General features: G+C 37.0%; 1 protein-coding gene across 2 annotated transcripts in view; it reads left to right on the forward strand.

Annotated features, from left to right (window-relative positions):
- LOC131572977 (membrane-associated guanylate kinase, WW and PDZ domain-containing protein 2) overlaps nt 1-18,448 on the forward strand; it is a 706,094-nt gene that overhangs the window by 479,157 nt on the left and 208,489 nt on the right. For both annotated transcript variants that reach the window (XM_058826448.1, XM_058826449.1), the window contains exon 6: nt 2,549-2,628. In XM_058826448.1, the coding sequence (XP_058682431.1) occupies nt 2,549-2,628 (80 nt within the window). The remainder of the gene's footprint in view (nt 1-2,548; nt 2,629-18,448) is intronic.

Genomic DNA, 18,448 nt, shown 5'->3' on the forward strand with positions numbered 1-18,448 from the left:
TATCTCCATTCTGTGAAATTTCACTGCAGACTGAAGGATCACTCTTCTCTTGGAAGAGCTGTTGATTTTTTTTAATGTTTTTTATGGTTTTGTTTGATATGGCCATCTTGCACAAAACTGGGACATCAGTCCTGCGCGGTTTGTGGAAGGCACATTTATGCTAAAGGGAAGGGTAAGTGTTGCCATTCTCAGTTTCAAGAAAAGCCTTGAAGGTTGTAATTCAACTAATTTACATTTTTAAATATTGATATGGAATTGGGCTTGTTTTCAGCTTGGCACCTGTTTTGCAGATACTTGAAAACGCTTTCTAAAAATATTATCGCGGCACTTTCAGGGCTTTTGAATTGGCCTAGTCTGATGGGTGGACATTGGCCAGTTGACTTGCAACAGATCTGGCTTTTAGTACTGCTGGTGTCACTGACTTGTGTGGTGGCTCTGGACAGTAACTTCACAATTCTGTGTTTCCATTTTCTTGCCTCTGAAACAGAAGTGGTTATTTTTATTTCCTTTGTAAAAGGCTTTGAGGTTTGCTCTATACCACAGGAAACATTGCTAGTAGTAGTCATATATATTGCTCTTTTAAAGACATAGGAAACTATCTGTGATTCTAATTTAGTCCCTGCAGTCAGTGGGGTTCCCTAAAATAATTCAGAATTAAGAGCTGGGAGAGAGTGGCAGTTGTCCAGACATGCCCACACTCCAGAGATGCAACTGCAGATCCCACAGGTATGTCCAAGCTCACTCTGAACTCTGGCACTGCTACCAGGGTGTCCTTGGTGGTGTGGAGCTCAGCATGTGCTTGGGATGCACCCAAGTAGCTCAGTGGATGGATGCTGGGGTGAGGAGCCCATGCTGAGCTCCATCCTACAGCACTGACACTGCTGGAGCATCTCCCCCAGTTAATTTAAAACTAGCTCAAGTATGTCTGCACAAGCTGTGGTTGGGCTGTGACTGCAGCATAAAAATGCACCCTACAGGAGGCTACAGGCAGCCAGAGCTTCTGAGAAAGTGTCTTAGTTACACTTGCAATCAAGCACAGGCTGCTGGCATCATTTCAAATTCACCTTACCTTTGGCTCATCGTACTTCATACTCTGCAAATATAGTTCAGCTCTCAAAGATTTCCCTTTGAAGGTTTGTTTATCATCTTCACCTATCATGTATGGTGTTCTAGACTAGATAATGCTTTTAAGAAAAAATAATTTAAATGCCTCAATTTTCATTTTAGTTGCCATTTTATCCATGCATAACTCTGATCTACATTCTTTCCTATTCAAAATGTGGAGGAAGCTTTAACATGGTGACAGTTCTGCTGAGAAGTAGGCACTGTCACTGTTTGGAGAGAGAGAAATCGAGGCAGAGGAAAATTTATCTGCCATGGAAGACAAGGTGGGAGAAGGAATTGGTTCTATTTAATTTATTTTTTCCCTAGGGGAACCAGTAGTGTTGGGATCACATGGACTGTATCAGTAACTAACAAGCTCACAAACAATTGCAACTTAATTCATTTTTTTTGCCCAGTCCTCTGTTTTTGTACACCTTATATCAATGTTTATAAGTTGTAAGCACACTTTAAAATGACGCAGTAAATTAATAATAAATTAAATAATTCAGTATTTTATAGAATGAGCTTCCTCCTAGGATGTATCAGATAAATAAAACATGGGTTAGAAGTGTCTCTGAATGATGGTATTATAGGAAAGGCATCTCAAAAATCAAGGAGTAATGATCACATCTTTTTCTGTTTTATAGTCTTCTTTAATATATTTACAATATTTGGCTCCAAATTTAATTGCTTATGGGTAAGGTATACATTGAAAGGATCTGGCTTTAAGTCTCATTAGCTGTGCCAAGTATCAATTCATTTGGCAAAATAATCTCCCAGAAAACAATTTGTGCCAGTTCAATGCTCTTTGATGGCTGATTTCTCAAAGATCTATTCTGAGTATAGAAAGGAGCCACATGATTCATTCAGCTTGTGCATATCTATTTTATCTCTATAGAAGGATTATATATGGAGAGATAAAGGTTTGTTAAACAAAGTATCATTAATCACCCTGTCCGGAAATGTAGACTTTGCAGGAGCATGCTGTAATTTGCATCACTTTTGCTATGCCTTGTCACTGCTGCTGGAGAGAAATAAAAAACCTGTATTTATGAAAAGGACAGGTTTAAGATGAAAATAATTCTATCCTAAAACTGTGAGAATGGTACAGAATCCTGTCGCCTGTACTCGATCAACGGGAGAACACTGTATTTGTAATAAATTCCTTTTGCTCTGGATGAGTTCTGCATTTTCAATGAGGTTAACTTGGCAACATTCTAGTTGATTTTAATAAAAATAGCTGCTTTGAGGACAGGGAGCTGAGGTTGCCAAATTTACAACTGCCTTGCACAATTACTCTTACACCTCCTTCAGGGCTACTTAGAACCAGTAAGCAAATTAAGTGTATCGATTGCAATTTTGTTGGACTAACCCTTTTTTCTTAAGGAATAAACTTGATTCCTTTCAGTATGTGTCTGCTCAGAGTGATCTCGTTTCTTTTCAGCCATAACACAAAGACAACATCATGGCTGGATCCACGACTTGCGAAAAAGGCTAAACCTCCAGAAGAGTGCAAAGAAAATGGTAGGTGATTAAGTTTTCCTTGCTGTTCAGAGGGGATTTTCCTTTGTGTGTGTGTGTGTCTTTCAGTTCGTACAAAAATCAGGCATTTGGGGGAATGATGAAAGGTGTTTAATTGCTGCTTTGGTTAGAAGCCATAAGTGATACCAGTTCTCAGTGTGCCATGTGTTTCTGCTTTTTATTCCCCTTTCTGATGCTATCCAAAGCTGAGGATCACAAGTGTGTTTTCTGCCTGTTGTGTGTGTGACTCCGGGACTGACCCTCTCCCTCATCTCCTACAGAGAACTTTGGTCTGCAGAACAGAATCCTTTTCAGATTCTGAGCTTTTAATCTACAGGCGATTCAATGCATAAGGGAAACTAGCAGCACCGTGGGAATATGAATATTGTTTGATTTGTATTTAAAGGTACAGTGCTATGCTATTTAGTAGCCAATTTAAACAAAATAGTGTCTGATAAAACAGGGTGTGGGAGGGAGAAAAGAGATCAGTGTCTGTCAGAGTTCAAGGCTGGATTCGGGGGGTGCTACATTGCTAATGCTTTAAAACTTAAAAGCATACGTACTGCTGAGGATGTTTAAAGGAGCTGGAGCTGTTGTGCAGGAGAGATTATATTGACAGATTCAGAGATCTGAAATAATACAAATAATATGAGTACAATTTCTAATTTTTCTCTGGTAAAGTTTATCAGTAATCAGTATCATTTAATAAAGTTAAGGCAAGAATGTGTTGCAGTTGATCTATTTGTGATATGGGGGTTTTCTTTCATTGTTTTATACTTCCATGTCAGTTCGATTAGTCAGTTGTTATGATTTCCAAAGACATCTACTTATTTTATTGTTGTGAGATACAGAGCATTAAATGCATGCATGCTATGTGCTTTAATTCAAAGCATTTTTAAGTATTTTAAATATATTCATGTTTTCATGTACTGCATCTGCTTTATTTTAAATTTTCCAAAAGACATTCATTTGGTTAATGTAAATACTATTAACAGAAAGGAAACTAAGGGCTGATTAAGAAGTCACTGTAGAGTCACTGGCCATATGAATTGCAGGGTCAGTGGTTTGGTAAAAAAATGTTCCTGGGTTGGATTTTTTTGTAAATGGCTTTCTTTTGAAAGATTGCTATGTTCCAAAAATCACTGCTTTATTTCAGCAGCAATTCTGACGTTCTCTTCTGACATCAGAAATTACATGAATGATTTTGTGATGCTTATTCTAGCACGGACAACATGAGCTCCCAGACTAAATTCTACAGTGATTACAATAGAGGTCTGATACTGAAACAAAACAAGGGCACAGGAGCTTAGATTTTTTAATCTCTCACATTACTTATGTGAATCTATTCCTTAGCTGGCTTCTTAGAAATGCTAGTGGAAAAAGCAGGAAAAAAATTCCACCAATATCTGTGGAGTAACATTGCACAGAGGTACTTGGAGTAAATATGTGTTGTTTTTTTTTTTTTTTCCTGTTAACTATTGTATACTGATATCAGAACAGCACTGAGATATTAAAAAAAATATCTAAGTATCTGAAACAATTTAAAATGAAGATCAGTGCATTAAAGAAATAGAATTATTTTATAGTTATTTGACTACTGGATTACTGAATCACTATTGTATGCTGGGTCATGTTGTTCTTTTAAGGTTGCTCAGCTCATTAATGCAAAGTACTTGGAGTGATGCATAAAAGACTTTAGGGAGAGATTTTCTATTCTTACAGTGATTGTTCTTCCAACATCCTCTCTTTTCTAAGGTTCTTGTTTTTCAAAATTGTCATTCGTCTTTTTTTTTAAATCCAATACCTGCAGAGGAAAAAGTTCTTAAAAATCACTTATATGCCTTAAAATGCTTATACCTTGCCATGGAGGTCCAACTCAAAGGACTTTGCTATGGCACACAGGGATCTGAAATTTTCGTTTAAATTTAATCTGACTTCAAGAATTAATTTCAGCTATGGCTTCGTAAATTTTTTATGCCAAACACCCTTTCTGTTACACTTTGTGATTTATTCTGGCACATTTTTCTCAGAGATACAAAATTTTAGAAAGACATCAGTGTTTAGGTAGGAAATGATACTTACCTTGATGCTTTATCACTATATGCATAACTCTTGCTTTTCACTGACATTCATTTTGTCACATCTGAAACTCATATTGATTCTCTGAGATACATTATGACGTCTTTATCATCTACCAGATTCTGCTATCAGGTTTTCATTGTGAATAACCCAACTTTAGTATTCTCCTTTCAGTGCAAATCCTGCCAAGTCCTCCTTCTTCATTCTGCCACCAGCATGCAGTTTCCACACCAGACAAGGTCCAAGCAGAGTACAATACCAGAGTCCTGATGTTCTAGGCTGTTCTAGACTCCCCTCTGCTCCAGGCATTTCCTCTCTTCCACTTTCTGCTCTTCAATACTCCTTTGACAAATATAATTTCTTCATTATCTCTGGCTTCTGTAGCTGCAAATCCCCGTGCTTGCTCATTTCCTTTCACAAAATCTGAGTCAACCTTCCAGCTCATCCCTCCTCTTGAAACATTTTAACATGCTTTTGCCAAGAGATTGACGATCTCTACCAAGTCAAGCTTTCTTCACCTGCATGCTGTCGACTCTTTCTGTTTTTCTTTAATGACACCTACTGCTCTAAAGCCCTTTGCAGGTCAGGAGATTTTAAGTGCTGATCTTCATTTCTGTCTCTATGTTGTGGAACTTTTGTGTGAGTTTCAGCAAATTACTTTGACTTATGCTTTTCCAGACCTACTTAGATGGCAGGACTTTGAAGCAAGAACTGCCTCTTCTTCTCTGTTTTTATGGTGCCAATCTGAGTTTCATAATAGCAAGAAGTAATAGCTGGCAGTTCTACAATAACAGCTGCAATCTTTACACATTTCTGATTTCCTCCAGAAAGTCTTGACCTTAATAGAAATAATTGGCATTTTATTGCCTCCTGAAAATATACATTAAATATTTTGGTTTTCTGAATTTAAATACTACTTTTGAATTATTTTTTTTCACACCAAAATTGGTAAAACAATTATTATGTGTAGAGTAACTAGAGAAGTTATAGTTCTGCCCCCTTTACATCTGTGAGCTAGATTCCCTCATTGCTAAATTTCCTGTAAAGTCATATAACATAGCAGATTCACAGGCTTTGCATGATTGCAGATATATTATGTGAGTGGTCTTCTAACTGAGTCTGTTCTTCAGGAAAGAATATGGAGAAGAATGACAAGTCCCAAAAGGCAGTAAGAAATGTAGTTTAATATTGAAAGGCAGCTGAGCTGTAATGACATGAAATATCGAGGGTTTAGAAAGTTCATTTTTCATTAAAAAATGTAGCAATTAATTTTTTCAAATTCTTTAATTCATTTTAGGGGACTTTTATTCTGGAGAAATATCAACAATTTCTTCTGTTTCCAGTTTGGGGATTAAACTGCTCTTGAAATTTCCTGGGATCAGATATGTCAAGTTTCACTTATTTCCTCTAAAAATTTCTCTGATTTCATTACTAATCCATCCTAAGCCATAGTGTCTATCACTCTTAACCCTCTCTTTCTTTTTATGTCAACCTTCTTTCTCCTATCCCCTAGTTTTCAAATACAAGTAGGCCTACAACTATAAATAAAACTTTGATTTCACCTAGCATTCATCTGTCATCTCTCTTTCCATCTCCTCTACACCCACCAACTTGACTGCAAAATATAGATGTTTGTGTAGGGTGAGCCGAGTTGCCTTTATACTTCATTGACTGTGAATGTCAGTTCAGCTTTGGCACTTAGAGGACACAGACACCTGATTCACCTGTGTAAACACCTGTATGCAGACAGACTGCTGCATTTCATAGCCTTCATGCTGAACTGAACCCTACCCCATCCCATTTCGCTGGGTTATGTATCCCCGTTCCTGCAGTCACAGGTGGTACCTTTGATGCTCTCACTGCCCCACACAGCTCTTCTGCAGAATTCATCATTGGTTACCTGATTCCTTATATGCTGCAGTAAGATGTACCAACCTTTCATTTTTTTATTTTATAGATGCTTTTGGGCACAGGCATGCTGGTTTTATGGGCAAAGCATTACTTCTTGATTCCCTTATACATATTTCTCACTGGAAGCCATGTAGTGAACTTTTATCTTACATGGATACTGGTTATGTTTTCTGATGCCTTCTAATGGCAAGTTGTAGAGGATAAATACTTTCCTACAAATAGGTTTTTATTTGATTGTTTTTACTTAGAACTCCCTTTTGCAGATTATTAATCCTATTTTAAGTATTATTTAATCAGTTTTGTAATGGAGCTGGCATTACTTGTAATAATATTGATCACAATGATTTTTTTTCTGTCATTTCTTGACATATTGACATGGTTTTCTCAAGCTTGCATTTTCAATTTTGGGTTAATTAAACCATGACAAAATATCTTGAACTGTTATGACCTTTGGAAGGGCATTTCATGCTGGCAACACCATCTGGCATTCATTGACCAAAACACCATTCCACGCCAGACTCATAATAATGATAATAAAAATAAGAAAAGGGTCACCTCATTAGATTTTCTTCCTAGGAGTTCAGAAGACACTTCTCTGGACAACCTGGTTCAGTGACACAGCTTATAAGAGTAATTCATCATTCTTGGATAAGTTTCAAGACAATCAGCTGTCCACGTGTACACACCTTGGCTGGCTGTGTGCCGAGCAACATCCTGGTATCTCCCTGGGGGAGGTCCTGCAAAGAGTGAAGCTTCCTTGGAGGACACTGATCAGCGTCAGAGATAAATCCTTTAAGCTGTAATGGACTACAAAGTATTGCTTTGCCTTCAGAACCATTACAGCTTCTCACAGTCTCAGCCACAGAAATCCCTACAGAGTGCTAACACTAATCTTAAATAGAGTTGGTAATTGCAAGGAAAAGGAGTAAAAGTAGAGGAAAAACCTTCTATTTTCCTTGAGTATTTAGTGAGCACTTGGCTCTCTTGCACTCACTGCTCCCACTACTCACCCAGATAGTGCATTTAAATGGGGAGATGCCAGGGACACAGAGGCATCCCATAGCTGCCTGCTGTCACAGCACACAGCCTGCAAGCATCCCTGTCTTTGGAGGTATTGGCAACCCACAGCAATGCTTCCAGCAACCTGAGGATTTTAGAGGTTGCTAAATGCAGGTTGAGGAAGTTACTACCTTGTCCCATGGTCTCTCCTAAGGAAAACCTCAGGCTTTCATTCTAACTGCTTCATGAAAACAAATTTCTGAGTTTTATGAAAGAGGGTCATGCAAACACATCTTTCATGTGCCTGTGAAGCTTATTGGCTTGTAAAGTGCACTGAGATTCACAGCTGGAAAGGTTCATAGAGATATGAAATATTATTTTTGCTAATGGCCCTGTATGTGTAAAGTATTATAACGTGTCTAACAAATGCCCCCTGTAAGGAACACAGCATGTTCATCAGTGGTGTAAGATACAGTGAATAATACATTTTCTAACAGCAATAAAGGTTTACTATTATTTTGTAAGACTTTTTCAAATTATAATATAATTTCAGAATAAAATAATCACATTCACCGGTGACATACCCCAAAACAGGGCCAGCACACTGGAGCTGAAATGACAGTACAGTTTAAACTACAGCGCTACTGAAAGGTGGTCCAAGGCTACACGACCACATCAGAATGGCTATGGTAGCTTGAGTTCCTGCTGGAGCTGCTGAAGCTACTCACATCCAGTTTCTGAGAGCATCTCTCTTTCATTTTGCTGCCAAGTTAAATGGCTAAGCTTTAGTAGTTTTCAGTTAGAATGTGTAATGAAATTTATAAAGGGAGGGAGATTTTGTAAACTCATCAGGAGAAACAGGACCAGAGTTTTAACAAGTCACATCTTTAATGAGCTATAAATTGGATTCCACTCACCACTGAAGCAAGTAGCAAAATTCTCATTGACAGCATGAGGTTGGCTTTTGCCACTAAAATACAAACAACCTGTGCTGTGAGAATAGAGGTGGCCTGAAATATTCGTAGGATTACTGAAAGGAGTGGTCCTGTCTTTTCACACAGAAAATAATTCACACCACCACATCATGCAAAGATCAAGGCCTTGATGCAGTAAAGAACAAAAGGATGAAATTCCTTCTGAAATATGCACCTTGTTTAATCATAGGTAGAAATCAACATACATGGTTTTTAATCCTATTCTCTCCATAGCTTCAGTCTCTGACTTCTGAGTGACTATGAAGTGTGATAGACTTAACAATGTGGGACTTGTGGGATTATATCATTACAATGTCCAGCTACCTTTGGCTTTATTATTCTCCTCCCTCTGATTTTCTATGAAAGCTCTCGTTTTTAACAGAGATCATTAATAAAAAAGGAATGTCAATCTTCTCCTTTTAAAAAATTATTCTTCATAATCATCTCATTTTGAATTTCATCTAGAAAGCCAGCAATTTTATCAAATTTAGAAGCCAAAAACCAATTTGGTGTTCTTTGATGGAAATTTTGACTTGTTACAAAGAGTGGTTGGCTATTTCCTGGCAATCATTTTGAAGTTCATTGCTGCCAAATAAATACAATGACTTGCTAAAATCTGTAGTAACACTTGTTATTTTGCAGATAGCTTTAAAGGTAGAGTATTTGTCATTAATTCAAACATTCCTTGACTGCTCTTTGCTTACAAGGCATTACAATTAAAGGGAAGATGTATTCAGACCTTTCTGTTCCATTAGCAGTTGAGCTTCACAAATACAAGTACCTCAGGGTTTTGTCTTAATATTAAGTGAGTTCTTTGTATTTATTATTTCCATTTCTTTTTATTTTTGCAGTATGCTTTAAAAAAGGTCTCAGTTATTTTCCTTTTGTGACACCTGGTCTTTGACTCCAGCCTAAAATCCTGAAAATGAGTGCTGGAGTCCCTGTTAAATAGAACTGGGAAATCCTGTCTGAGCACAGATATCCTGTATTCAAGACTTGACAGATAATGCAGCACTTTAAAAAGCCTCTGTCTTTCATGACTAATACCCTCAAAGACCCAGAGGCAGATAATCACTGTCTGTGGGACAGAGGAGAAAAACCGTGGTAACATTTCAAGTTTTTTGAGAAGTGTATCTGCCTGAGTGGGAGGAAGGCACAGGCACTTAGTGTGTGGATGGTGGATATTGCAGAGCTGTTGGGAAGGGAGGAACTGCATTTGCAGAATTCATAGTAGAAGGCTTTGGAATAGGATAAGTGGCTATAAAGGTGGAAAGTATTAAAAGCAGAGATGTGGAGAATGTGTTGCTAGCTATATAAAAAATATTTGGATTTTGATGTCTTTATGCATTAGAATTATTTCAGCATAGAAACACGAGGGAAAAGTATCTCTGGATGTGAGGAAATCCTGAGACCTAGTAAAAGGACTGATAAGGGAAACAGGCAGGATTTTGGAATCCTGACAAGAAATGTTAGAATTTGTTTCTGTTAAACATCAAACCTTTATATGTAATTACATTCTAGAGAATACAGTGTAATATTTCATCAAAATAATAATTTCTGATTACACATTCTGATGAAGCATTGGATCTTTTTATCTATGCAACTGTAAAAATTAAAAGGCCATAGAAATGAAGAATGATTCCAGATGAATATAGTCACTTGCTACAAACACAAATGAGCCTTACTTACACATCAATATGTGCATATTTCTGTAGCCATGCAGGCCAGATTCTGGTAACTCCTGGGACTGGGAGGTTGCCCAGGGATCTTCCCCTACAAAGATGAAGCACCGGACTCTTCTGTTGGATCCTCTTCCTATTGATACATGAAGAAGGGGAAAAGTTTCATACGAGGGGAAAAAAGTCATATCTCACTATCAAAACTATTAACAATAGCTCAAACTAGCAGTTTTGCCTGAGAAATTACCTAGTCAAGGTAACATATCACTACTGATAACCTACATCTTTCCTATACTGACACTGCAATAATAACATTGTTCTGCTTCACTCTAGAGGTAACAACTTCTTTTGTCTGCATACTTAAATGTACTGGACATTGGACTTTGTTTCAGTGTACTTCTGCTTAAATAGATTGAAAACTTTGAGAAATATTTTAATTGTAGAAATTTTTATTTAATCTTTCAGCTCTGACATCACGGTGAAGGACATGAATTGCTCTGTCCAAAAGTTTTGTTGTTTTGGAAGGAGGGAGCAAAGGTTAAAGAAGAGTTGGATTTATATTTTTTAAATACTTTTTCCTCTTTCAATCCCTGCTGGATTTCTCTTATCTATTTTCTTTTAAGTAGTCTGTGAGTTTTACTTTTCACAAGAAAAATCTTTGCCTAGAGAATTTAAAGTCATAGTTTACCTTCTCTGTAACAGAATATTTACTTGAGGGAGCAAGGTTTTTCCTTACAGAGGAACACAATTTTCACTCCTTTAACAAAATTGCAGTCATTCCATTTTTCCAGTGACAGAAATAGAAACATTTGATCCACATCTGAAATTCCTGTTCTTTCTGTTCAAAAAGGTGTCTGGAATAAGTGTATATCACTTGCATAATTAAACAATTATATATTTCAGCATTCATTGTGGTCGTATGCGACTACTGAATCTGACAGTGTCTGCCACTGCTCTCACAGGATGGTCCTCATGCTTTTCATGCTGTGGCTTTTGCTTGACCATTATCTTATCTTCAACATAGGTGATGTTTTTAGAAATTTTTACCCTTGGACAAAGGGTGGACAAAGTCACTTTTAGCTATTTTGGGACTGTTGTATTTTGTTATATATTTTGTTTTATTCAGATATTCATATTTGAAGGGTTTCTGTCTTCAATTGATCCTCTGCTTTCTTCCACTGGACAAGAGGAATTATTCAGTTTCTTTCAGCTATGGAAGTGGGAAAGGACTGCCCTCACTGGTGATTTGGGGCAGATATTTTTGTAGACCTTTCAGTCTCATCACTGTTTATTCAGTGGGTTTAGTGGGAACCATTAGGCTGTTGCCAGTTGTAGCTCCATTAGTATTCATTAAACTTACCATTATTTTCAGGTGGTCCACTTTGTTCAAAGATACAGATATTTTCTTATTTTCTAGCTCTCAGTTCTCTATGGTCACTTTCTGTGGCATGGTATTTCTGCCTGGCCCTTGTGTCCCCTCCAATATTTGACTTACTTTTCCTCTTCATAACTGAATAATAAGCCTATATTTGCAAATTCTACATTAATATACAAAATCATAAAATGTTGCTCTGGTGAGTAGTGAAAAATGGTATGGAAATACCTTAGAGTGTGTGTCTTGCAAACTATTAAACACATGATGTTTAACACATATCTCTTCACAACATAGGTGACTTTCAAAATTCTTCGAACTTTCTGAGATTGGTCCCCTTCCTGTCTCTTTTTTAAATTCTTGAAGGATTTTATCAGTTTTAGTTTTGTCTCACCATCCTTTTGTTCTCACTCTTCTCTACACTGTCTGGTCTTATGCTGTCATATTTAACATCTCCTAAATCTAATAGTTTAGATTATTCATTAAACGTGGGTGTTAATTTTTGAAAAGTTAAATTTAGTTTTGGACTTTTGTTGGTCTAGTGAAAAGATCATGGCAGGTATAACAGTATTGCTTTCTATACTGATTGCTGGAATTTACACAACAATTCTTGTTTATAAAATTCTTGATTGTAACTAGAAGACATTTATTAACATGTAAATTTCTTTAAATAAATTGAACAGGTAATGCTGCATAGAAAAATACAGTCTTAGATCTATTTCAGTAAATGTTATTTCATTAAAGTTTCATAATGCCCAGCTTAAATTCTATATTGTTTCAATAACTGAATCTAATACATGGTTAAAAAGTAGAATTTGGTCTGTCAAGGAACAAAGACAAATAATATTTCCCCCTCCTAATATTAATCCTGCAAGAAATACAGTTCTGAGGTTAAGGAACATTTGCCTTAGTAAAGAAATGAAGATTTTTTTCTACCTGCATTATCACTAGGTAGGCAAAAGCAAAATTAGAATAAATTGTTATGGATAAAGAATATTAAACAAACTTTAATCTCTTACTTAAGCACAAGTAAGTTTATAAGTGACACTACTACAAGAGAAGGCAGAAAATCCTCTTGTTGCTAATTTTTTTAGATTAATATTGAAAGAGCCCTGCTGATTTATTTTTTGTTTAGAGAAGGCCAAACAAACACTTAGTTAATGAAAGGTGATAGGGGACTTCTTCAGAATCCACTGAACAGCTTCTGTTGAAGAACTTTGGATTAGGTGGAAAGATTATACATCTATAGGGAGGATTTGCCTTTTTCTCAGTGTAAGCTTCCATCATTGATTGACTTGAAGGGCTCCCTATTCAGATGAGGAATGTGCTTTTTGAGATTTTGTTTATGCAACACCAGATATTGTAATTACATCCTCATGAATATTCTTTCCAGAGAGAACAATGTGCATTCTTGTGGCAGTGAAATCCCCATTTAAAATGTATGTGCCAGCAGTGGTTATTCTGGATTGTTTGTGCCTTTGTGATACACTTTCCTTCTCTCACTTCTAATTGTTTTTGAATGACTGTGGCAGTGGTCACTGGCAATTAATGACTGATGGGAAAATTGCATGAGTGTTCCCATGATTACTGGGACACTAACAAAACTAAAATTAATGCCACCCTCACCCCCCACACACTTCTTTGCCAACCATCATTTCTGAGATACTGATCTGATTCTGAAATGATTCCTTCATTTGTTCTTGGGGTTCAAATAGTGTAATAAATTTTCTCTCCTTGGAATAATTGATAGAGAGCCCAGCTAGAATACTTAGTGTGTCAGGGTATTTTTTGTTACATAGTTCTTAATCTAAGAAAGAGATATAATGGCAGATTCTTATTCCTTTTCTGGGATAGTAAACGTTCCCCATTATTGCCACAGTAATTAAGTTAGACATTGTTGTTAAAAATAGAGAAGGCTTTGAAACCTCAATAAGAAAACCTTTTAAATGTTTGTCTGGTGGAAAGGTGGAGCTGATATTTATATAATGTCCTTTGCAAAATAAAACCTGTGTTCCCAGGAAGGTTAATTGGGCTTTATGTTCATGTTGCATGTGCAGTGTTACACAGAGGCAGTGAATTTGCACATACTTCAGAGTGCATTTACTGTTATCAGTGCAGTTCATTTAATACTTAAACTTTAGGCAATAGTGAGGCCATGCTCATCTCATCCTATTGACCTAATCTAGCTCTTTCTACCACTCTAACCACTGTAACTTCTGAGCTGCAGGTTCTGTGTTTTGCTGCCTTGCTCTCCTTATGTATGCAGATCTCCCACTGATGTTGCTGTAGGGAGCTGTATAAGATAAGAGGAATATTGATATTCATTAGTATCACATGCAACTGAGAGGTGATGTTTGAACTGGGAATATTGCCCTTCAGCTTCACTGCTGTACATTGCCTTTCACATGACTCAGTGCCCATCAGCTGAGAGACTTGAATTTGAGGTTGAAATAATGCTGCCGTGAATTTGATCCTTCTGAGAACTGAGCCACAGCTTTTATTTTTCAAACATTATGTGTAGCCAAATTCTATTTCAGCTTTGCATATATTCATACACACCAAGCAAAGCAAGATAAGCTTTAAACTGGTTGAAAGAATTTTGGATTTCTGCTTGGAATTTCTCCTTCTGTGTAATGTATTTCCAACACTGCAAGTCTTTGAGTTTAATGCCAGAGATATATTTCCTGCACTAACTTTAAACATTGCCTTTGGGAATTGCTCATCAAAAAAGTTAAACTAAAAGGATAACTGTGATCAGGTTATCCTAGGCTGGATCAGGTGTTCCTAGGCTGCTTCATTCATACAATGGGGAATTTTGTCATGCTGTGATGAGAGTCCTTGATGAGAGATGAGAAATACCTTGCTATTGTTAAAACTAAAATTATGCATTCCTATCTCACCTTGAATTTTATAGAATGTTGTTTTTGTATTGGGCTTTAACATAGTTTTAAGTTGTATTTTTTTCTCTATGAAGTGTTCCAATATAATTTTTTTTTTTTGGAAGATAGAGGAAGTCAACTCCCTCAAACCTTCAGCACCAGAGTAATGCACTAGGGTTGTCTAAAAGCAGCTCTATATATTGCAGTTCTTTCAAGCATATTCAGTGCTGTTTTTTTCATGAAATGTGGTCAGGGAAAGTATAGTCCTACAAAAAGTTTTGATAAATATCTGTATTAGGAGCTGTAGAACTCTTTTTGGTCTAAATTTATGTGTGGTATCTGACCAGAAAAATTAGACACACACATTCTTTGAAAGCAATTTTTATTCCTGAATAAATTAAACATAGTTTTCTTTCCATTTTAGCAACCATTTATGTTGTTTTAAAAAATAATACATTATTAAGTGAATTAGGGCTATTTGTTTATATTAGCTTGTTAGATTTAGAAACAGAATTCTGGAGTCTTTTATTGTGATTCTGTAGCTGAAGGAAAGTTGAATCTTATGCTGAATAAAGATAAACTCCTACTTTACACGTAGTGAGGACAGCATAATAAGAGCACAAAATCTGTTTTACTGGCTCAGAATAGCTCTCTGTCTAATGTGTATCCTGTCTCTAAGTACTGCTTGGAGCAAATGGTTGAGAAAAGGCTACAAGAAACAAGGCAGGCATAATCTCCTCTTGCACCTTCCTACTTTTATCTTTCACTGTGTTACAGAATCTTTGAGCTGGTGATGGTCTCAGGATCACTGTGCTCTAACTGTCCTTTTTAAATGTGTCTAATTCCTTTTAAGAGCCATTTAAACTTTTCCACCCTCTGGGAAAGGTTTCATGTACATTATCATATCCCTTTATGTGATATTTCTTCAGCAGGAGAACCCTGGACCACAAAATCTCACACTGGCAAATGAGGTCTTCCAAATCTCTGGCAGCATTATCTAACCCCGCCCCCCAGCACCTCTGCAGGTTCTGCTACCTGTTTTTTGGTTGAATGACCAGAACTACACGCAGTACTCAGGGTGTAATTGCACTTTTGATGGCATAATGATGTTCCCTGTTTTAGCTTCAGTTCCTTTCCTGACATTGCTGACATTATGTTTTCTTTTTGACTACCCATGGGCTTAAGCTGGTGTCTTGAAGATCTTTTCTCTAAGCATTAATACCTACTTTAGAGCCCATCATTACGTATGTGTGTATGCACAGTTAGCATTCTTTTTTCGCTCTCTGCATTTCTTTGCATTTATGGAGATTAAAATTAATCGTCCATTTTAACACTTAGTGTTATGAGATTGTTGTTCAGGTTCACACAAGCAGTTTTAATTTGATTTTCTGGAATAAGCTTTCTGAGTCTTTCATCAATATCTCAAAATCAGAAAAGTGACTTCAGAATCAAAAGATCTTGAGAAGGAACGTGTGGCAATTTTTATTTACCTTCTTTATGCTTGATCCCTTAAGATGATTATTTGCGTAATTTTATTCACCAGTAAAATGGACTAAATCTGTACTAAAAGAGCCAGAAAGAGAGTTAATACAATCATCTTGTTTCTGAAAAGAAGGCTTTAGGAATGCATGGTAACAGCAGCTCCATTTAATTAGCTGAATTTAATTACTCCACAGAAATGAAACCAGCTGGCCCAAGTTAGCAATGGAAAAGTGGGGTATTGAAATCCAGAGCTGGACAGCAGGGACTCTGTAGACACCTCCAAAGAGTGTTTCACCCCACCTTTAGCATTTATGCTAAATGAGATGGATTTTCCTTCTGACACCCTTGTCTACCCAGGTGGATCTGAAGGGATCAGCAGGGATCAACCCTGGGTGAGAGGGACATGGAGGTCTTTGAAGTACATGAGATGCTTTCTGCTTCAGTCTCGGCGCACTCCAGGAAAATTCTTCCCCTTTATAGGTCCTGAGGCAACTAGACTGGGGGATTGACAGAGAAATTTATTTAGTGTGGGATGTCCAGCAAAACTGGTCTGACAGAGCAGCAGCAGCAGGCATTACCTTCCTTTTCTTCTGCCAGACACACTGAGCCTTTTATGTGTCCTTTATTCCTGTGAAGCTCCTGTTGATGCTCTGCTACTGAAGAGCTGTGTAAGAGGTGGACAACAACCAGATTTGCTAGGGAATAGGCTCCTGGCTTCACTTCATTGCTTTGAGAATGTTTTCTAGAATCTACTACTTAAGGAAATAGAGTTATGGTCAGATAGAGCCTGGAGTCACGACTGTGGTCGGTTAAAAACTGTAGGTAAAGGGGAAATTTCCTAGTATATATATATATATATATATATATATATACACACAAAACTTTTAGTTTTAAAAATAATTTTCCCTGGTATTATCTATCCATCTAATGGCTTTGAAGAACTTGAATGAAAGGATAAAAACTGAGGCTAAGTTTAAATTCATTTCATCCAAATTTTGAAATGGGATGCATCAACACTGTAGTATCATTAAAAATGTTACACTGTTTTTCAAGATTAACCATTTTAAGAATTTCAGGAAATAATACTTATAGCTTTAGAAGATTTTGCTAATGTGTTATATCCACTAAGTAACCTTAAATAGCACAGAGAATAGGAAAAAAAGAGAACTTTGCATTAAGGGAACCTTTTGAGAAAGAATGCTATTGTTTAATTGCAACTTAGTGACCCAGTACCTGGGTTATTTTAGCTTATTAAGAGTGTATAATACTCCAAAATTCATATTCCTTTGTGATCTACCAGCATCACAGCTTAGTGAAACTCTCCTATAGCTTGGTAAACTGCAGGACACTGCAACTGGGAGTTTCTGAATAATTTATCTGAAGCAACGAGTATCATCATGTGACACTGTATCAAAGCAACTGCTCAAGTAAAAGCCAGCTGGGTACAGCCGTTGTATTTCAAATAGCTGCTTGAGTTGTCTCTCTGGAAAAATTAGAAAACATAATGAGCAAAATTAGAAAACCTGGGGAGCAGCCTCCATGGATACCTATTAGCAAGAAGTAATTTGATTAGTCTGAAATCTGTGAAAGTTCATTATTTACAAAGCTTTGTAGTGTTATAGGAGAAGTACATGTCTACAAACACAAATCTATTTATACAGCATGAAAATATATAAAGTATGAGATGAGTACTAGATGTACCTATTTTTCTGTATCAGCTTTATGAAACGCTAATAGAATATTGGCTCAAAATCTAAGAAGGACTCAGTTTGTGCCCAACAGAAACTTTTGGATTGTTTCCCAAAAGGCTTTCTGCAGTCTCACTAAAAGTAAAAGCTTCAAACACAAGATCCAGGAGAGGCTGACAGGAGAGATTTGCTAAGGAAAGATGCACAGCTCTGTTAAGTATTAGATTGATGCTTTTGTGAGGCAGGTCTATTGAAAGTGCCATTTGTGCCCGCTCTGCCTGATGCTGACTAGGAATACAGAAACGTGACGGGCAGCACTGAGAGAAGGACAGACCTGCAGAGTTTTCAGCACAGTCAACGGAGGCTGCAGCTGGTCTGCATCTCTCAGGATCAAGCCCTGCTCTAAAAATTATAACTGATTTTACTAGCTTGTCTCCTAGTAAATCTAAGATCAGAGTGGTTTAACAATGAAGTAATTTATGACACCTTTTGGATCCACAGTTTTCAATCACTAAACCAATTTGAGGATCTATTTGTGTCATTGGCTTTTGCAGCTATGGCTAATTGTTTTTTTTTCTGAGAGACATGGGAGAAATACTGCTTCATAAGGTTGTCATTAGCCTGAGAAAAAAGAGGTCATTGATTAGAGTCATGAATAGAATGGCTTGTAAGCCAAATTACCAGTTGGGGATTCCCGAATGGCCAAGGGCACAGCCTGTCTGATCTTAGCAAAAGTCTGCATTGCAGTGGGGAACCCTCT

The sequence above is a fragment of the Poecile atricapillus genome, chromosome Z (genome assembly GCF_030490865.1).
Source record: "Poecile atricapillus isolate bPoeAtr1 chromosome Z, bPoeAtr1.hap1, whole genome shotgun sequence".
Taxonomy (NCBI): Eukaryota; Metazoa; Chordata; class Aves; order Passeriformes; family Paridae; genus Poecile; species Poecile atricapillus.